At 43.3% G+C, this 19954-nt stretch overlaps 1 protein-coding gene across 1 annotated transcript in view; it reads left to right on the forward strand.

The window, feature by feature from the left end:
* ARHGAP4 (Rho GTPase activating protein 4) overlaps nucleotides 1–19954 on the forward strand; it is a 112162-nt gene that overhangs the window by 34793 nt on the left and 57415 nt on the right. The window contains 1 exon segment of the mRNA XM_056539235.1: nucleotides 15885–16074. Coding sequence (XP_056395210.1) covers nucleotides 15885–16074 — 190 coding nt within the window.

A 19954-nucleotide genomic window follows, 5' to 3' on the forward strand; every position in this document is an offset into this window, starting at 1 on the left:
CTTCACCTCTTTACCACACTGTGGCTCAGACTAAACTGGGGAAACTCCTCCCCCACTACTCTATATACCTGACAATTTAGGGGTTCCCATTGGGCAGGCAGGGTCACCTGGTTTACACTGCTCCTCACTCTTAAAGGTACAACACACATAAATAACATAATACAGTGCATATGAGAAACATAAATGAATATGTTATAAAGTGCTTGAACATATTAAATATAATTATTTCATCAACAGAAATAAGAGGGGCCTAGCCATAGAGGGAAGGGCCACCACTAGTTTATGAAATATACATATACACCAACACAAAGAAAACTAATAGTGAAAAAAATATATTTTATTTAACAAATATGAAAATCACAAACATTTAAAATATGGAAAAATAAAAGCAAGGCACTACAAGAACAACTGCAGGTGAGTGGAGGAAGTACAGCAGGCACGAATACATGGAATGCAGGGAAAATATGTCATAAATCACAATAAAAGATTATGAGACCAGAATGTATGTAATAAATAGCCAGATAAGAAGTATACAAATAGCATTCACAAAGTTAATAAAAAGCCACAAGTAAAGAAAGACCATAACATCCTGCCATGCATTGCCTACCTACCAACTCCAACCCCGACGTACGTTTCGCTTGTGCTTCGTCAGGGGGTGTGTCTAAAACCCCCAAACAGGTGGGTATGTTATATATGTTGCTTACACCAATCACATATGAGCAGAGATGAGTGGCATATATATGGGCCACTCAAATATGCATATGTATCGCCAAATACTTCCTGCCAGCTATCTTAGCCAATCATGTCTAAGGAACTCCTACCTTACCCCAGACACCTCACTCATGGTTACGGCGTCTGACGACAGTAAGAATGGCCGCACCTGTAGATTATGTATATCCGGTACTAAGCCGGAGTACGAGCGCTACATGAGGGGCAACCACCATCACTGGTCATGTTATAGTATGGTCTTTTTTTACTTGTGGACACACCCCCTGACGAAGCACAAGCGAAACGTACGTTGGGGTTGGAGTTGGTAGGTAGGCAATGCATGGCAGGATGTTATGGTCTTTCTTTACTTGTGGCTTTTTCTTAACTTTGTGAATGCTATTTGTATACTTCTTATCTGGCTATTTATTACATACATTCTGGTCTCATAATCTTTTATTGTGGTTTATGACATATTTTTCCCTGCATTCCATGTATTCGTGCCTGCTGTACTTCCTCCACTCACCTGCAGTTGTGCTTGTAGTGCCTTGCTTTTATTTTTCCATATTTTAAATTTAGTAAATTTTGTCATTTTCATATTTGTTAAATAAAATATATATTTTTCACATATTAAATATAACAAACAGTCACTCAGTAGGCCCAACACCTGTGCTGCAGGCAGGCCCGAAGAGATCCGCAGCCCACAGGGCCGCCTTTGGTGCCGGGACACCACACTTGCAGTCATGAAGAAGTCAATGTTGTACAGTACGCAGGTGATGGAGCTCAGTTAAGCCCTTCTTTTCCTTTTTTCTATATTAAGAACAGGGAAAGGACTCAATGTATTTAGGGTCTTAGCTTTAAGGAACGTGACACGGGAAGGCAGAAGAGGTTGGCAGCGAGGCCTACATTTGTATGCGTTTCTATGCCCTAGACTAGCAAAGTAGTGTTGTTGCTATGTTCCCCCTGCTGGGGCAATGTTATGGGCCGGCGATGCCAATCCGCCAGCTTGTCTGGACCTTCAATGCCTCATTCATGTCAGTAAAAGCCACTTCCTGCGTGTGCACACAAGGCCAGGTCTGTGCAAAGCAGGGAGGTACCTGAAGACTTTCCTACAGCCAGCAAAAAAAAGTGTCGGAGGAAGACTTGATGATCACGGAATTAACCCTCTCAGCACCAGAAACACTAGCAATAGCAGTGTAAACATCAGGATCATACCTCTTTATGTGTATGACTGTATATGTTAGCACGCAGCCCACGTTGTCAGCCATTTCCTGTGTAGGGTGTAGGTTATCCTTCCTTTGCAGTACTGTGTCATTTACCCTGAGCCTGCGTTACACAGAAGGGTCTGTCTCCTGCGGTTAACTGGATAGATAGTTGAGGAAATCCATTAGATTTTCCTAAGGGAGTAAGAATCCCCTCAGCCCTCCACTACCTCACCCAGATTTACAAGACATCCCTCGCGACAGAAACCAGCAGCAATGTGGAGAATGTTAAAAGAGACTCTTCATAGACTGTGTATGAAGTGTTGTGTGTATTAGGGCACGATTTGGGGAAAATGTCATATTGAGAGAAATATTTCGATATGTGATTGCGATATGATATATAAATGGTGAAATTCCCCCCACACTCCATGACCAATTCCCCTCATGTCATGTCTTATTCCCCTCCTTTTCATGTCCATCTCCTCATTTCTTGTCCATTCCCCCATGTCATGTCCACCTCCCATTTCATGTCTATCCTCCCCCAATTTATTTCGATCTAATTTAAAGGGGTATTCTGGCCAAATACATATTTTCCCCTATCCAAAGCTCTGTGTTTCCGGGACTGAAGACGTGACAAACACGCCACACCCCATCCATTCATGTCTATGGGAGGGGGCGTGACGGCCGTCACGCCCCCTCCCATAGACATGAATGGAGAGGGGTGTGGTGTGACATCACGAGGGGCGTCTCCAGTCCCGAAAACACGGAGGTTTCAGAGACTGGGGAAGCAGCCCCGCATAGGATGCGGGTGCTGCACAGAGATCGTGAAGGCTCGCAGTGGCGGGCCTCCCACGATCAGACATCTTTTCCTCTATCCTTTGTATAGGGGATAAGATGTCTTTGGCCGGAATACCCCTTTAATAAGGTGTAGGGGGAAATTCAAAAAACTAAAGCTTACCTAGCTCCATTCCCCTGTAAATCTGCTGCAGATCCGGTTTTCCACCATGTGGTCTTGGTGTCTTCTGTGCTTTCTCCTGGTTGCAGGACCTTCCTGAATAGCCAATCACTGGCCGAGACAGGACAAAGCTGGGCGGGATATGGTTTTCAAGTAGTTTATTAAGGACAATGTGTTTCAAGGGATAATTTTCCTCTTGGTCAGGTCCAGGTCTAACCTTTAAACATCAGCTTATAGTTTTGTTCCTTGCCAAACCACATATTTTACTATCACTGGGCATAGTTGGTGCTAAGATGTAGTGTAGAGCTGGTGACATTGGCGTTCCCGTAAAACAAGCAATTATAGAAATGCAATATATGTAGAACTGTCATTGAGGATTCTCATAAGAACGTATTTTCTGTGCATAAAGGGTTTCCTTGTACTTTTTGGAGGAAATAAACTGTTTTGTAATGCGATTTTACTTCCTCTTCTGACATACTTTCACTTCTTGTGTGAGATGGCAGAGAACAGAAAGCCTGTAGGCCCTACAGCCACGTCGCCTTATCCACCCCATGTGTAAAGTGAACATCGATAAACTCTATGCAGTATTCACAAGAAACAAGTGTATTTTATGGACAGTTACAGTGCTGCAAAATCACACATGCTTTACCACAAACTGCTGCGGTTTTGTGGTGTGGTTTTTGGCTACAGGATAAAAAAAATATGTATTTCACTAGTGAAAAATGTGTGGCCATTGGGAAACCATACCAGTGTGTAGTGTTGAGCGGCATAGGCCATATTCGTATTCGCGAATATTCGCGAATATATGGATGAATATTCGTCATATATTCGCGAATATTCGCATATTCGTAATATTCTCGATTTATTTTCGCATATACGAAAATTAGTGTATGCGAAAATTCTCATATGCGAAAATTAGCATATACAGAAATTAACATAAGCGTCAATTCGCATATGCGAAAATTAGCATATGCAAATTTCCGCATATGCGAAAATTCGCACACCGGTCTCAAACAGTAGTATTAGAGCTTTCTTTACACCACACAAGCTGGAAGCAGAAAGGGATGATCACTGTGATGTGTACTGTGAAAAATAAATAACTAAATAAAAAATAAAAAAGAATATTCGTAATTACGAATATATAGTGCTATATTCGCGAATATTCGCGAATTCGAGAATATTCGCGAATTCGAGAATATTCGCGAATTCGCGAATATGCGATATTCGCGAATAAAATTCGCATTGCGAATATTCGCGAGCAACACTACCAGTGTGTGCGGGTGTGCTGCCCTGTGATTGACCATGCAGTACACTGCTGCAGTGTGTGAACAAAGCCATAGGTCTGATGGTCCACACTACATCTTTTAGGGGTGGTCTTTACAACAAGGTGGTCTTTTGGTGAGGTGATGCTTATGAACCACAAATGTATGTAAAGAATGTACACATTTTAAAGGAGTTGTCTCAAAAAAATGGCTGGTTGGCCAGGCATTTCTCCAACCCCTGCTACTAGAGGGCAATCGTTGAATTACATTGAGGTCATTCAAATGAATGCTCAACTATTTTTTGTATGGATGGCTCAAGTATGCTAGAGTGGGAGGCACTCTTAAAGGGGTATTCCATGATTTTTTTTTTTTTATTTGACTATACTACAGGGGCTGTAAAGTTAGTGTAGTTCATAATATAGTGTATGTACCTGTGTGTGACAGTTTTCTCACAATTCTTCTGTCATTTTCACCCCAATATTTATTTTTAACAGAATACAAAATGGCTGTTGTCTCAGATTTTTGAGGTCATTCAAATGAATGCTCAACTATTTTTTGTATGGATGGCTCAAGTATGCTAGAGTGGGAGGCACTCTTAAAGGGGTATTCCATGATTTTTTTTTTTTATTTGACTATACTACAGGGGCTGTAAAGTTAGTGTAGTTCATAATATAGTGTATGTACCTGTGTGTGACAGTTTTCTCACAATTCTTCTGTCATTTTCACCCCAATATTTATTTTTAACAGAATACAAAATGGCTGTTGTCTCAGATTTTTCCCAGCTTGCACTGCGGCCGAGATCTGACATCACTAGTCAGCTGATGACAGGGAGCCTGTCTGCTTCAATGGGTGGAGCGATTGCTTGGTGGGAGATTGGTCAATCTGCAACTAATGCAACAGCTGTAGGCACCCTGATTGAAAACCACAGGTCTTTTGAATGGATGCAGGTCATTTATGTTTCAATGGGTGGGGTGGCTGATGTGTAGGAGGGAGTAAAATGGAATTGTGGGATTTGTAGTCAAAAAAAGAAAAGTCAAACAGGAAATACCAGTTCACAAAAAGCTAGCCCCAGTGTTATGGTAATCTCACAACATAGCCATTTAGCCCCAAGACAAGTTCAGATCCTTCCTAAGCATGTCCATTACTGTCTGCCAGGTACGTACTAAAATCACCTTATGGTGGATAACCACTTTAAAGTTCTCTTATACATTAGATTTAAATGTCTTAGATAATTTTTGTCAGAAGGAACAAGATTGTAGACCCCAACCACTGGTCACCATCAATGATTTTCTCATGAAAGCCATCCCTGGTGAACCATGCCAAATTCTCACACCAATCTTAAGTTTACTTATCCTTTTATACTCCATTGAAAATAAGTATTTTCAGCAGCTTTCTTTATTGTGTGTTACTGCCTTTGTAAAGGACTTCTAAATAGTTGTTGAACTTAGGGTTCCAGATGTTGCATTTGCCATTTGACCTCCATGCCTGAGGGGCCTACACGCCCACAACATAAAATAAGATAGAAAAGTAGACGTTGCCGTGGCCTGTCATGCTATGCAGAGCGACATTAACAGCAAGTACTTTATGGTCTCAATTATAGCTTCTGCACCTGGCCCTGGAGCTTCTAATTTTACTGTCGTGTACCTTGTGGGGACTCCTTCGGTCGATATCCTTTCCTTAAAGGGTAATTTTCTTGTGGCCCAAGAAATGGTTCAGTATAACCTAAAACTTATGTTAGGACGAAGTTGACCTCATAGTCTTCCATGACTGCCCCCTACCCTCTCATTACCAAGTGAATCATGCGACTGCCGTCCGGGATTAGAAGCAGCTTCACCATATGGATGGACCCGAGTGGTTATCACACCCTGTAATGAAGTGAAAAGTAATTCCGGTCCTGGATGTCGCTCTGTGGCCGGAGTAACCAGGAATATAGAGCGTTCTATTCTGGGTTGTCTAAACGGAAATAAATGGGATGTTTAAGCCCTTAGGCTAATAATTACGTATGAGGAATGGTTCATGCTCTGGAAAGCCTTCGTTCCAAGTATGTTTGATGTCCTAAGCACCTTTTTGTTTCGTCTTTGTGTTTATATTTATACTTATTGATCGCCCGCCACTCTTTTTATAGTCCCATCTTCTTGATTTCCCTCCTGTGACCTTTCCACAAATGTCTCTGATGTGTCACATTTTCTTTGCTATCTGTATACACAATGACTTCAGTATTGCAGATTTTCTTTCTGGAATATATTGAAAATCCACATAGGGAGTCATTTAAAGGGGTACTCCGCCCCTGGCATCTTATCCCCTATCCAAAGGATAGGGGATAAGCTGTTAGATCGCCGCAGTCCCGCTGCTGGGGACCCCGGGGATCGCCGCTGCGGCACCCCGCCATCATTACTGCACAGAGCGAGTTCGCTCTGTGCGTAATGACGGGCGATACAGGGGCCGGAGCAGCGTGACGTCATGGCTCCGCCCCTCATGACATCACGGCCCGTCCCCTTAATACAAGTCTATGGCAGGGGGCGTGGCGACCGCCACGCCCCCTGCCATAGACTTGTATTGACGGGGGCGGGCCGTGACGTCACGAGGGGCGGAACCGTGACGTAACGATGCTCCGGCCCCTGTATTGCCCGTCATTACGTGCAGAGCAAGATCGCGAGTAATGATAGCGGGGTGCTGCAGCAGCGATTTTAATGTATTTTAAAAAACCTTTTCAAAACCAACAGTATTTACAATATCAACAGCTGTAGATAGTAAAATCTTCACTACTCCATTGCACAAAGCATTTCTTTCCCTTCCCCGCCCCCCCTTCCACCCAATTTCTGACACGGTTAAATAACATCGGTGTTAAGTAAGAATTGGTTTTGATTCATGTCACAAATTCAGAATTTAGTTTGGCAGGAGAATGACTTAAAAATATGCTGCGCTGTGCGTTCTGCTTCGTATGACACGTACTGAAGCGGCTTACATTGCACTTTGTATTATCAGCTTGATATGAAGCAAAACTCTTATTTCCTGAAAAAAAAAAATATGAATATTGTGACAACTAAATTCACACGACCTATGTACAAATGTATACGTTATTTTCTAGAATTCCGTAATTTTCTGGAAATCTCGTATGACCCTAAAAGAAGTGTTTTCCAAACAGTGTGCCTCCAGCTGTTGCAAAACTACAACTCCCAGCATGCACTTTTTTATTATCAGCTTGATATGAAGCAAAACTCTTATATCCTGAAAAAAAGTATGAATATTGTGACAACTAAATTCACACGACCTATGTACAAATGTATACGTAATTTTCTAGAATTCCGTAATTTTCTGGAAATCTTGTATGACCCTAAAAGAAGTGTTATCCAAACAGTGTGCCTCCAGCTGTTGCAAAACTACAACTCCCAGCATGCCTGGACAGCCTTCGGCTGTCCAGGCATGCTGGGAGTTGTAGTTTTGCAACAGCTGGAGGCACACTGTTTGGAAAACACTACCCTAAAGAGACCCTAAAATACAACATTCCTCCCTAATCTAGTGGTCCATTGACCCCGCTATACATCTGACTTCGTAAAGTAGAGGTCATATAGTGCTTCCTGCTGTTAAAGGGGTGAGGTCGCTTGTGGTTCAGAAAGTCAATTCGGCAGTGTAGGGGGGGGTCTTGCACTTAAGACCAGATGTCATTCTCGGTTCCAGGACACAAGAGAGAAGCTCTTAGTGGAGACCTATATGGGTAAAGCCCTGCATTGTCCATGTCCCCGGGGACATACCCTTTTAGCTGTAGTTTGGGAAGGAATTTAACCTGATGAGATGGAATTCTGTCCTGAGCAATTTGATGTCCATGGTTATTTGGCTGATGTCATTTTAGGCTAATGACTTAATGGGGTGGACTAGTATTGGAGGATAGGACACTTTACTTAGTTTACTATTATCTATAAGTCAATAAATACAACCAATGGGGATAACTTTTTTTAGATTGGCTTAGGAGCTGTATGGCTTTTAATGTATAGCACTCATTTATTGTGCGGTGCTGTACACGTAATTTCTCCAAAATATCCAGTCACTATCTATTTCATCTATGCTCACCTTAAAATGGGGATATCCAAATATTACAACATATCACCTTTTCGCATACACCCGTTATGGGAATGGGGATCCTACGGAGCATCTGTTAACGCTCTATTTGCATACATGGGACCCTCTTTTCGTTATCAGTCGACCCCCCCCCCCCCCCAGGTGATAAACGGTAATCTTGACATGACTACTTTAAGCGTGAAAGAGTACCTGTCATATCCCACAAAAATTAGTTATGTTACTCAGTACCTAATCCTAATCATGTACATATATTTTTTTTTAACGTGTATAGCACCTATATTTTTCTCACAAATACCTTCTTTCTGTTTCTTACTTGGTTTGTTATCCTGGGCTCTGGAGGGGGCATGCCTGCACTTTGCATGACTCATCTTCCATCCTGAGTCTTCTGTGCTGTGCTGGGTCTCTTCATCCAATCACTGCAAGCTGCTCTGTAACCCCCTCCTCTCTGTTTTCAGACAGGAGTCAGGACGGCGGAGTTCTAGTCCCGCTCTCACTTCCTGGACTTTGTCCCACCCCGTATTTCAGAGGTCCTGTGTAATAACTTAACTAAATAAAAAAATCCATTAAAACAGTGTAGTAGATTCCATAGAACAAGAATTCTTGACACGTTTCGGGGGAAGGGGGTTACCCCTTAGTCATAGGCCCATAAGCCCCCCCCCCAGATACGTCTAGCAACTTGTTGTTCTATGACATCTGCTACACTGTTTAATAAAGATACTTGAATACAGTGCAGCAGATGTCCTAGAACAAGGATAATCAAACTTGATGCATTTCGGGGGGTTATGACTAAGTAAGTGGTAATTACCACGAAACACGTAAAGGATTCTTGTTATCGTTCTAGGACGTCTGCTACACTGTTTTAATGGACCTTTAATAAACGTACAGTTTTTACACAGGACCTCTGAGCGAACGCTGGATTTCTTCTAAAGAGGAATGGCACCAAAGTATTGCTCCAGTATTGGCGTCAAATTATAGCAGCTCGTCCATAACAAGTCGACATGCGGGCCGTACCGTCAAAGCATTTTTTTTTTTTTTTTTAAACGGAAACAAAAGGATTTGCATAACTAAGGGTCAGCACCGCTTCATCTCAAGGTTGTAGGAATAAATTACGGAATTCTGTTGCGTGAAGCTGTCTGGGTATTCTCTTCAGGTAGGTTGCTTCTTTCACGCTATTTATAGATAGTATATTTTACCGCTGTGCCGAGGCTCGGTGGTTTGCTTTGCATTGTAAAGGTCATAGGATATGTCACCAGTTGTCCCGTGGTGATATGCAATAAAGGCCCACTGTGCAGAAAGGCTGCGGCTGTTAATAGCATCATTATTATCATCATCATCATCATCATCATCATCATCATCATCATCATTATTATTAGTAGTAGTGTAGATTTTGCACAATCCATTACTATACCGTGTTTACAGTAAAATTAAAGTGATCCCCCAGATACCAGTTTATGTGTAGCAGTTTCTATCTGTAGTGTCTAATATGTTTAGACCAGCGTTTCCCAACCAGAGGGCCTCCAGCTGTTGCAAAACTACAACCCCCAGCATGCCCGGACAGCCACAGGCTGTCCGGGCATGCTGGGGGTTGTAGTTTTGCAACAGCTGGAGGCACACTGGTTGGGAAACACTGGTCTAACATAATATAAAGACATTTATTATTATATTTTTTTGCTGCATTTACAGCATACTTTTAGTTGTTTGTTCGGATCTTTAGTTGTTTGCCTAAGGGACACATTAGATAAAAGTTGTCCAAACCTGACCATTTTGGCAAGTCTAGCTGACTGTTCAATGTATATGGAAGCCTTCCGACTCTGGCTAGACCAAATTAGTGGGGTAGAGATAGAACGGGAGTGTTGGATTTCAATTGCTCGCTCCTTTTTGTTCTTGAGGAGATAAGTGGCTTCCAAAGGACTCTGCGAACATGTGAATGCTTAAAGGGGTACTCTGGTGGAAAACTTTTTTTTTTTAAACTGGTGGCAGAAAGTTAAATAGATTTGTAAATTACTTCTATTAAAAAATCTTAATCCTTCCTGTACTTATTAGCTGCTGAATACTACAGTGGAAATTCTTTTCCGTTTGAAACACAGAGCTGTCTGCTGACATCACGAGCCTAGTGCTCTCTTCTGACATCTTGAGCCTAGTGCTCTTTGCTGACATCTCTGTCCATTTTAGGAACTGTCCAGAGCAGCATATGTTTGCTATGGGGATTTTCTCCTACTCTGGACAGTTCTTAAAATGGACAGAGATGTCAGCAGAGAGCACTGTGCTCGTGATGTCAGCAGAGAGCTCTGTGTTCCAAAAATAATCACATTTTCTTTGTAGTATTCAGCAGCTAATAAGTACTGGAAGGATTAAGATTTTTTAATAGAAGTAATTTAAAAATCTGTTTAACTTTCTGGCACCAGTTAATTAAAAAAAAAGTTTTCCACCGGAGTACCCCTTTAAAGGACAACTGCAGCGGCATTACACTTATCCCCTATCCACAGGATAAAAACGTAAAAACAGAAGCCCTCAAAACTTACAAAATAGTGTTTTTTCATAAATTGTGTCGCACATTGATTTTTTTTCCCGTTTCACCGTAGATTTTTGGGTAAAATAACTAATGTCATTACAAAGGAGAATTAATGACGCAAAAAATAAGTCATGATATAGAATTTTAGGTGAAAATTTTAAAGAGTTATGATTTTTTTAAGTTAAGGAGGAAAAATTGAAAATGAAAAAATGGGAAAAGCCCCGGTCCTTAAGGGGTTAAACATCCCAAGGAGCACTGTGCAAGTGATATTATTGAAATGGAAGGAGTATCAGACCACTGCAAATCTACGAAGACCTGGCCGTCCCTCTAAACTTTCAGCTCATACGAGGAGATGACTGATCGGAGATGCAGCCAAGAGGCCCATGGTCACTCTGGATGAACTGCAGAGATCTACAGCTGAGGTGGGAGACTCTGTCCATAGGACAACAATCAGTCATGTACTGCACAAATCTGGCCTTTATGGAAAAGTGGCAAGAAGAAAGCCATTTCTTAAAGATATCCATAAAAAGTGTCATTTAAAGTTTGCCACAAGACACCTGGGAGACACCAAACATGTGGAAGAAGGTGCTCTGGTCAGATGAAACCAAAATCTAACCTTTATGTTTGGCGTAAAAGCAACACAGCTCATCACCCTGAACACACCATCCCCACTGTCCAAACTTGGTGGTGGCAGCATCATGGTTTGGGCTTTTATCAGCAGGGACAGGGAAGATGGTTAAAATTGATGGGAAGATGGATGGAGCCAAATACAGGACCATTCTGGAAGAAAACCTGATGGAGTCTGCAAAAGACCTGAGACTGGGACGGAGATTTGTCTTCCAACAAGACAATGATCCAAAACATAAAGCAAAATCTACAATGGAATGGTTCACAAATAAACATATCCAGGTGTTAGAATGGCCAAGTCAAAGTCCAGACCTGAATCCAATCGAGAATCTGTGGAAAGAACTGAAAACTGCTGTTCACAAACGCTCTCCATCCAACCTCACTGAGCTCCAGCTGTTCACAAACGCTCTCCATCCAACCTCACTGAGCTCCAGCTGTTCACAAACGCTCTCCATCCAACCCCACTGAGCTCCAGCTGTTCACAAACGCTCTCCATCCAACCTCACTGAGCTCCAGCTGTTCACAAACGCTCTCCATCCAACCTCACTGAGCTCCAGCTGTTCACAAACGCTCTCCATCCAACCTCACTGAGCTCCAGCTGTTCACAAACGCTCTCCATCCAACCTCACTGAGCTCCAGCTGTTCACAAACGCTCCATCCAACCTCACTGAGCTCCAGCTGTTCACAAACGCTCTTCATCCAACCTCACTGAGCTCCAGCTGTTCACAAACGCTCTCCATCCAACCTCGCTGAGCTCCAGCTGTTCACAAACGCTCTCCATCCAACCTCACTGAGCTCCAGCTGTTCACGAACGCTCTCCATCCAACCCCACTGAGCTCCAGCTGTTCACAAACGCTCTCCTCTCCATCCAACCTTCTTGAGCTCCAGCTGTTTTGCAAGGAGGAATGGGCAAAAATTTCAGTCTCTCGATGTGCAAAACTGATAGAGACATACCCCAGGCGACTTACAGCTGTAATCGCAGCAAAAGGTGGCGCTACAAAGTATTAACTTAAGGGAGCAGAATCCTTTTGCACGCCCCCTCAATGCAAGCCTATGGGAGGGGGCGTGACAGCTGTCACGCCCCCTCCCATAAGCTTGCATTGAGGGGGCGGAGCGTGATGTCACAGGGGCGGGGCCATGACATCACAATGCTCCAGCCCCCGTGATCACCAGTAATCAGACCTGGAGCGAACATGCTCCGGGGACTGATTATAACGGGGTGCTGCATGCAAGATCACGCGGGTCCCCAGCGGCGGGACTCCCGCGATCAGGCATCTTATCCCCTATCCTTTGGATAGGGGATAAGATGTCTTAGCGCCAGAGTACCCCTTTAAACCCCACTGAACCCGAAAATGCTTGCATGAGGACCATGAAAAGACTAGTCTAAGATACCTAAGAAAAAATTATATATAATGAAATGTCTAGTAAGCCTCCAGGAATACTTCTCCAAAGAAAGTGCAAATTGCTGTGTAACTGTGCCCCCTCCTCCCTTTCAAGCACGGTTGACCACCCTTACTGCTGAAGTTCTAAGTGGGGGGTGGGTCATGCAGTCAGTGTCTTTTGTTGCACATAGAGAGCTGTCATGTCCTAGCAGTAGAATTCCTGTGCAAGCGAGCGAAAGAGGCTGAATCTTAGCCCGCAGGGTAACGCGACTATACGAATAAACATCTCCCAATGAATCGGATGATACAAGGAGGCAAGAGCAAGACCACTCAGCGTGTGAACCTCAGTCAGAGTTTTTAGAATAACCAGCCCTGGCAAAACTCTTTGACAGTAAATTGATACAATTGTGGCACTAGTGTATTATATAAAACTCATGGAGAAGGCCTTCATCGGAGATACGAGGGTTACGGGACATCATGGAGGAATTAGATGTATACTGCCATCAGATGAGAAGGTTTAGAGCCGTGTTTCCCAACCAAGGTCCCTCTAGATGTTGCAAAACTACAACTCCCAGCATGCCTGGACAGCCTTTGGCTGTTCAGGTATGCTGGGAGTTGTAGTTTTGCAACACCTGGAGGCACCCTGGTTGGGAAACACTGGTTTAGAGAAAGCCAATATATACAGTCAGGTTCATAAATATTGGGACATCGACACAATTCTAACATTTTTGGCTCTTTACACCACCACAATGGATTTGAAATGAAACTAACAAGACGTGCTTTAACTGCAGACTGTCAGCTTTAATATGAGGGTATTTACATCCAAATCCAGTGAACGGTGTAGGAATTACAACAGTTTGCATTTGTGCCTCCCACTTGTTAAATGGGCACTGTCAGATACAAAAACTTTTGATATGTTGTAAAGCATGTATAACCAATAGGTTTTGTAATTGCTTTCATTAGAAAATCTTCAGTATTTCATACTGAAAAAGCCAGTCAAACAACTGCCCCCCTGCCTGCTTGGACACATAGTAGTCCTGCTGTGTCCATGAGTCATCACCTATGTCATGGACACACTTCCTTGATTGACAAGTGGGAAAAATCCTCCCACTGTCAGCTTGTGTCCTGTTACTGTCAGTGAGGACAAGCTGGGAGTTGTAGTTTTGCTAATGCTAGGGGAGATGTGAGCAGACAGCATACTGAGGGAGGGGGCGGAGACCTGCACAGTGAGGCCACGCCCCCTCCATTTGAGAGGAATTCAGACTAGTGAGCTAAATTAAAAGTGTAATAAAAAAAATAAATAAAGGTGCCAGACACATAAAAATTAGATGTACATGGTCAGGATTAGGTACTGAGTGATATATTAAAAAATGTTTTTTTTTTTGTTGGATCTGACGGGTACACTTTAAGGGACCAAAAGTAATGGGACAATTGGCTTCTCAGCTGTTCCATGGCCAGGTGTGTTATTCTGTCAGTATCCCAATTACAATGAGCAGATAAAAGGTCCAGAGTTCCTTTCAAGTGTGCTATTTGCATTTGGAATCTGTTACTGTCAACTCTCAAGATGAGATCCAAGGTTAGTGTCCCCTTATAAATGTGACACTGGGGGGAGATGGGGGTACACATGACTGATCATATGACGTCACTTTGCTTAGTGATGTAACGTTATGTGACATGCGGCATCCTGACTCCTTTTTTTATTTTAATTTTAATTTTTTTTAATTACTTCCAGATTCATACCAAAAATGTCCAGCCCTGTCTTACTACATTGGTGCAATGAGGAGGGGAAGGGTGATTGTGGACCCTATTCTAGTGATTAATGAGGGTCCTACCGTTAGGGACCCCAGCTAATAAACATTCATCATATAGCCTTATAAGAAAACAAAGTAACCAAGTTGAAAGTTGTATTGGGAGCTGTAGTTTTGCAACAGCTGGAGGTCCACAGTTTGGAGACCACGGATATATTGCTTTCTTAGCAGTCTTAGGCTATGTTCACACGCCGGAGAATCTCTGTGCAAACATTCCAGACCTCACGGGAATGCGCAGTTTCATAGATGGCTATGCTTTCTGTGCAGTCTATGCACAAAGAATGAACGTGTTCATTCTCTGTGCAGATATGGAAATCGCAATTTCCGTGCTGGAAACATCTGGAAGGGAAAGTCCGCCATGTGCACAGAGCAGCAGAATCCCATTGAATTCAGTGCTGCAGTGGAATCTCCCGACGTGTGAACATGGCTATAGTCTGTAGATATAAAAAGAATATACACATACAGTGGTCCCTCAAGTTACAATATTAATTGGTTCCAGGACGACCATTGTATGTTGAAACCATTGTATGTTGAGACCAGAACTCTATGGAAATCTGGTAATTGGTTCTGAAGCCACCAAAATGTCATCCAAAAATAGGAAAAAGTGAGAATTAAAGAAAAATAAGTAGATAACTAATACAGATAAAGCAAATCCTTACATATAAAAGTAATAAAGATCTGCTGGGACCGGTAATCACTGTCTATGTCAGTGTTTCCCAAGCAGGGAGCCTCCAGCTGTTGCAAAACTACAACTCCCAGCATGCCCGGACAGCCTTTGGCTGTCCGGGCATGCTGGGAGTTGTAGTTTTGCAACAGCTGGGGGCACCCTGCTTGGGAAACACTGGTCTATGTAGAGGACAGGAGCTTCTTCGGGGTCCTGTACAGTACACGCAATGTCCTAAAAAAGTAACATGGAGTTGCCCTTACCTGGTGTCCAAAGGAGCAGGTAACCCTGCACAGGTAAAGAGTACAGAACATGTAATACCTCCCTGTACTGTAGGGGGCACTACCAGACACCAGTCAGTGCATACACTTCAGTAATACAGGTAAAGAGTACAGAACATGTAATACCTCCCTGTACTGTAGGGGGCACTACCAGACACCAGTCAGTGCATACACTTCAGTAATACAGGGGTTTTACCAGTGAATGCCCATTCTGATTGGTCAGTTCTTCCAGCTATTGACAGGTTTCACAGATCTGGACTGTCCGTAGCATTGTATGTTGAGTCTGGTTTCAAGTTACGATGGTCCAGAAAAGACCATTGTATGTTGAAACTATTGTATGTTGAGGCCATTGTAAGTTGAGGGATCACTGTATAATGTTTACGGTGTCTTGTTCCCTTCCTCTCCTCAGAAATCCGCAGCCAGCTGATTGAGCAGGGAAAATGCATCGACTCTCAGGTGGAGCACAGACAGCAGCTGCTGCAAGAACTGAGCGAATTCCTGCGCAGGAAAGCGGAGATCAACCTGGAATATTCCCGCAGCCTTGAAAAGCTGTGTGACCGCTTCTCAGCCAAAATCCGCAACTCAAAGGAACACCACAGGTAAGGGCTTGGAGCAATTTGGGAATCTTATTGTCACTATGGAATCACCTAACTGCCAGCTGTTTTTTTTTTTTTTGGTTTCTCAATGTTCTGGTTTTTAGGCCTTAAAGGGGTACTCTGCTGCTCAGCGTTTGGAACAAACTGCTCCGAACGCTGGAGCCTGTGCTGGGAGCTTGTGACATCATAGCCCCACCCCCTCATGATGTCATACCATGCCCCCTCAATGCCAGTCTATGGGAGGGGGAGTGTCACGCCCCCTCCCATAGGCTTGCATTGAGGGGGCGGGCGTGACGTCATGAGGGGGCTATGATGTCACAAGTTCCCGGCGCCGGCTCCAGCATCCCCATCTGTCCCTGTATATTTTTTTTTAAATATGGCCATTGTGTGGGAAACAACAACATAAACCTTTACATACATCCAGCTCCTCCGTGGTGCCACCAGTTCTCTGGTCCCCTCAGTAATTGTCTTTCTGAGCTGCCCGTGTGTGTCACACTGACCCTCAGCGAATCGCTGGCTGTGTAACACTCTGGGCCCGGATGCTTCCTGGTCCCAACAATCATGCTGCACCTCAGAAAGGCGATCGCTGTAAGGGACTATAGCAGGACACCGGAGACGCTGCTTAAGCGCTGGAGGTAAGAATGGGCATACTTTTAAAAACCGCTCCCCCCTCCCCCCAGCTGCTGGATGACCCTTTCTAAAGAAAACAGATCACATTTAAAATACAGTACGATCTGCAGGTATAATGTTTTAGAGCAGGAGGAGCTGAGCAGATGATATATACAATACAGTACAATCTGCAGGTATCATGTTATAGAGCAGGAGGAGCTGAGCAGATGATATATACAATACAGTACAATCTGCAGGTATCATGTTATAGAGCAGGAGGAGCTGAGCAGATGATATATACAATACAGTACAATCTGCAGGTATCATGTTATAGAGCAGGAGGAGCTGAGCAGATGATATATTACAATACAGTACAATCTGCAGGTATCATGTTATAGAGCAGGAGGAGCAGAGCAGATGATATATACAATACAGTACAATCTGCAGGTATCATGTTATGGAGCAGGAGGAGCTGAGCAGATTATATATACAATACAGTACAATCTGCAGGTATCATGTTATGGAGCAGGAGGAGCTGAGTAGATGATATATACAATACAGTACAATCTGCAGGTATCATGTTATAGAGCAGGAGGAGCTGAGCAGATAATATATACAATACAGTACAATCTGCAGGTATCATGTTATAGAGCAGGAGGGAGCTGAGCAGATCAGACATACAATACAGTACAATCTGCAGGCATCATGTTATAGAGCAGGAGGAGCTGAGCAGATGATATATACAATACAGTACAATCTGCAGGTATCTTGTTATGGAGCAGGAGGAGCTGAGCAGATGATATATACAATACAGTACAATCTGCAGGTATCATGCAATAGAGCAGGAGGAGCTGAGCAGATGATATATACAATACAGTACAATCTGCAGGTATCATGTTATGGAGCAGGAGGAGCTAAGCAGATGATATATACAATACAGTACAATCTGCAGGTATCATGTTATAGAGCAGGAGGAGCTGAGCATTCATTTAACAAATTGCCTATTGGCTAGGTTATCACTAAACCACTATATATATATATATATATATATATATATATATATATATATATATATATATATATTGATAGGGGAGATTTATCAAAACCTGTCTAAAGAAAAAGTTGCTGAGTTGCCCATAGCAACCAATCAGATCAGCTTATTTATGTTTGCAGAGGCAGAGGCCTTTTCAAAAAATAAAAAATAAAGTGATTTGTTTGGTTGCTATGGGCAACTCAGCAACTTTTTCTCTGCACAGGTTTTGATATATCTCTGCCCCGACCAATTAAAACTTTGGTTATATCTCTGAGACCTCAACATTTTTCTTAAAGGGGTACTCCGGTGAAAACCTTTTTTCTTTTAAATCAACTGGTGCTAGAAAGTTAAACATATTTGTAAATTACTTCTGTTAAAAAATCTTAATCCTTCCAGTACTTATAGCTGCTGAATGCTACAGAGGAAATTCCTTTCTTTTTGGAACACTGATGACATCACGAGCACAGTGCTCTCTGCTGACCTCTCTGTCCATTTTAACAACCGTGCATAGCAGATGTATGCTAAGGGCAGCATGGTGGCTCAGTGGTTAGCACTGCTGCCTTGCAGTGCTGGGGGCCTTGGCTTCAAATCCCACTAAGGACAACAATAAATAAAGACTTATTATTATTATAATAACGTCAGCAGAGAGCACTGTGCTCGTGATGTCATCAGAGAGCATTCCAAAAAGAAATGAATTTCCTCTGTAGTATTCAGCAGCTAATAAGTACAGGAAGGATTAAACATTTTTAATAGAAGTAATGTAAGAATCTGTTTAACTTTCCCTGAGCCAGTTGATTTAAAAGAAAAAGGTTTTCACCGGAGTACCCCTTTAAATGACAGGGACACTTTAAGAGTTATTGTCCCTTCCCCTTTGTACTTTGACAGCGCTCTGATATGTTTGATGACAATGACCGCTCTCTCTCTCTCTCTCTCTCTCTCTCTCTCTCTCTCTCTCTCTCTCTCTCTCTCTCTCTCTTACTCACAAACAAATTAGCAAAAGTAAAAGGAAGAAGAGACCGCTCTGGTTTACTAGATCAGTATTGTGATAAAACAGAAGTCTGCCTATACAGTGACCCCCCGACCCACGATGGCCCCGACATACGATCATTTCAACATACGATCATTCTCAGAGGCCATCGCATGTTGAAGGCAGCATCAACATACGATGCTTTTGTATGTCGGGGCCATCGCATAAACGACTATCCGGCAGCGCAGACTGCTTCAGCTGCCACCGGATAGCCGTTTACGGGTGCCCCGTGTGGTGCGCTGACGATCACTTACCTGTCCTCGGTGCTCCGGCGCGTCCTCTTCGGGATCCCCTGCATCGTCAGCGCTCTCCATCGCCGTCATCACGTCGCTGCGCACGCCGTCCTGTCATCCAATAGGAGTGGCGTGCGTAGCGACGTGATGGCGGCGACGGAGAGCTCGGATGCCGGGGAAGCAGAGGCCTTGCCGGAGCGCGGGGACACCCCAGGGACGCGGCGACAGCGATGGACGGCGACATCCTGGGCAGCGGTGATGGTCCGGAGCAGCGGGGACACGTGAGTATAACCTCCAATACCAGTGGTCTTCAACCTGCGGACCTCCAGATGTTGCAAAACTACAACTCCCAGCATGCCCGGACAGCCAACGGCTGTCCGGGCATGCTGGGTGTTGTAGTTTTGCAACATCTGGAGGTCCGCAGGTTGTAGACCACTGTCCTATACTTTACATTGCACGGATCACTCAACATACGATGGTTTCAACAAACGATAGGTTATTTTTTACAGCTAAACCCTCAAAGAGAAAGAAATGGCCAAATATGTTAAACCTGCAAGAATATCGGGGACATATAGAGGAACTGTAAAATTACTAAACTAGGAATGGAGAAAATACCTATATTGATGGGAATAAGGCGATCACTTACCTTGAATATCTGCATTTGTTCAGTATTTTCAGAATGCAGCCTACAAAATAATAGTATGGCTGGACATAGCATTGACTCCTATTGTTGGGCTATGTTCACACGCCAGAATTTCTGCATAGAATTACGAATGAATAAATTTATAGCCAATACACTTTAATGGGATTCCGCTGCCCCATTCACACAGCAGAATTTTCACTGCAAGAATTCCATTGAAGTGAATTGGAAATTAATTTCTGTGGAATTTACTGCAGAATTGTATCCCCCATCCACAGCATATGGATAAGTGTCTGATCGCAGGGAGTCCGACCACTGGGACCCCCCGTGATCTCCTGCCC

The sequence above is a fragment of the Hyla sarda genome, chromosome 9 (assembly GCF_029499605.1).
Source record: "Hyla sarda isolate aHylSar1 chromosome 9, aHylSar1.hap1, whole genome shotgun sequence".
NCBI lineage: Eukaryota > Metazoa > Chordata > Amphibia > Anura > Hylidae > Hyla > Hyla sarda.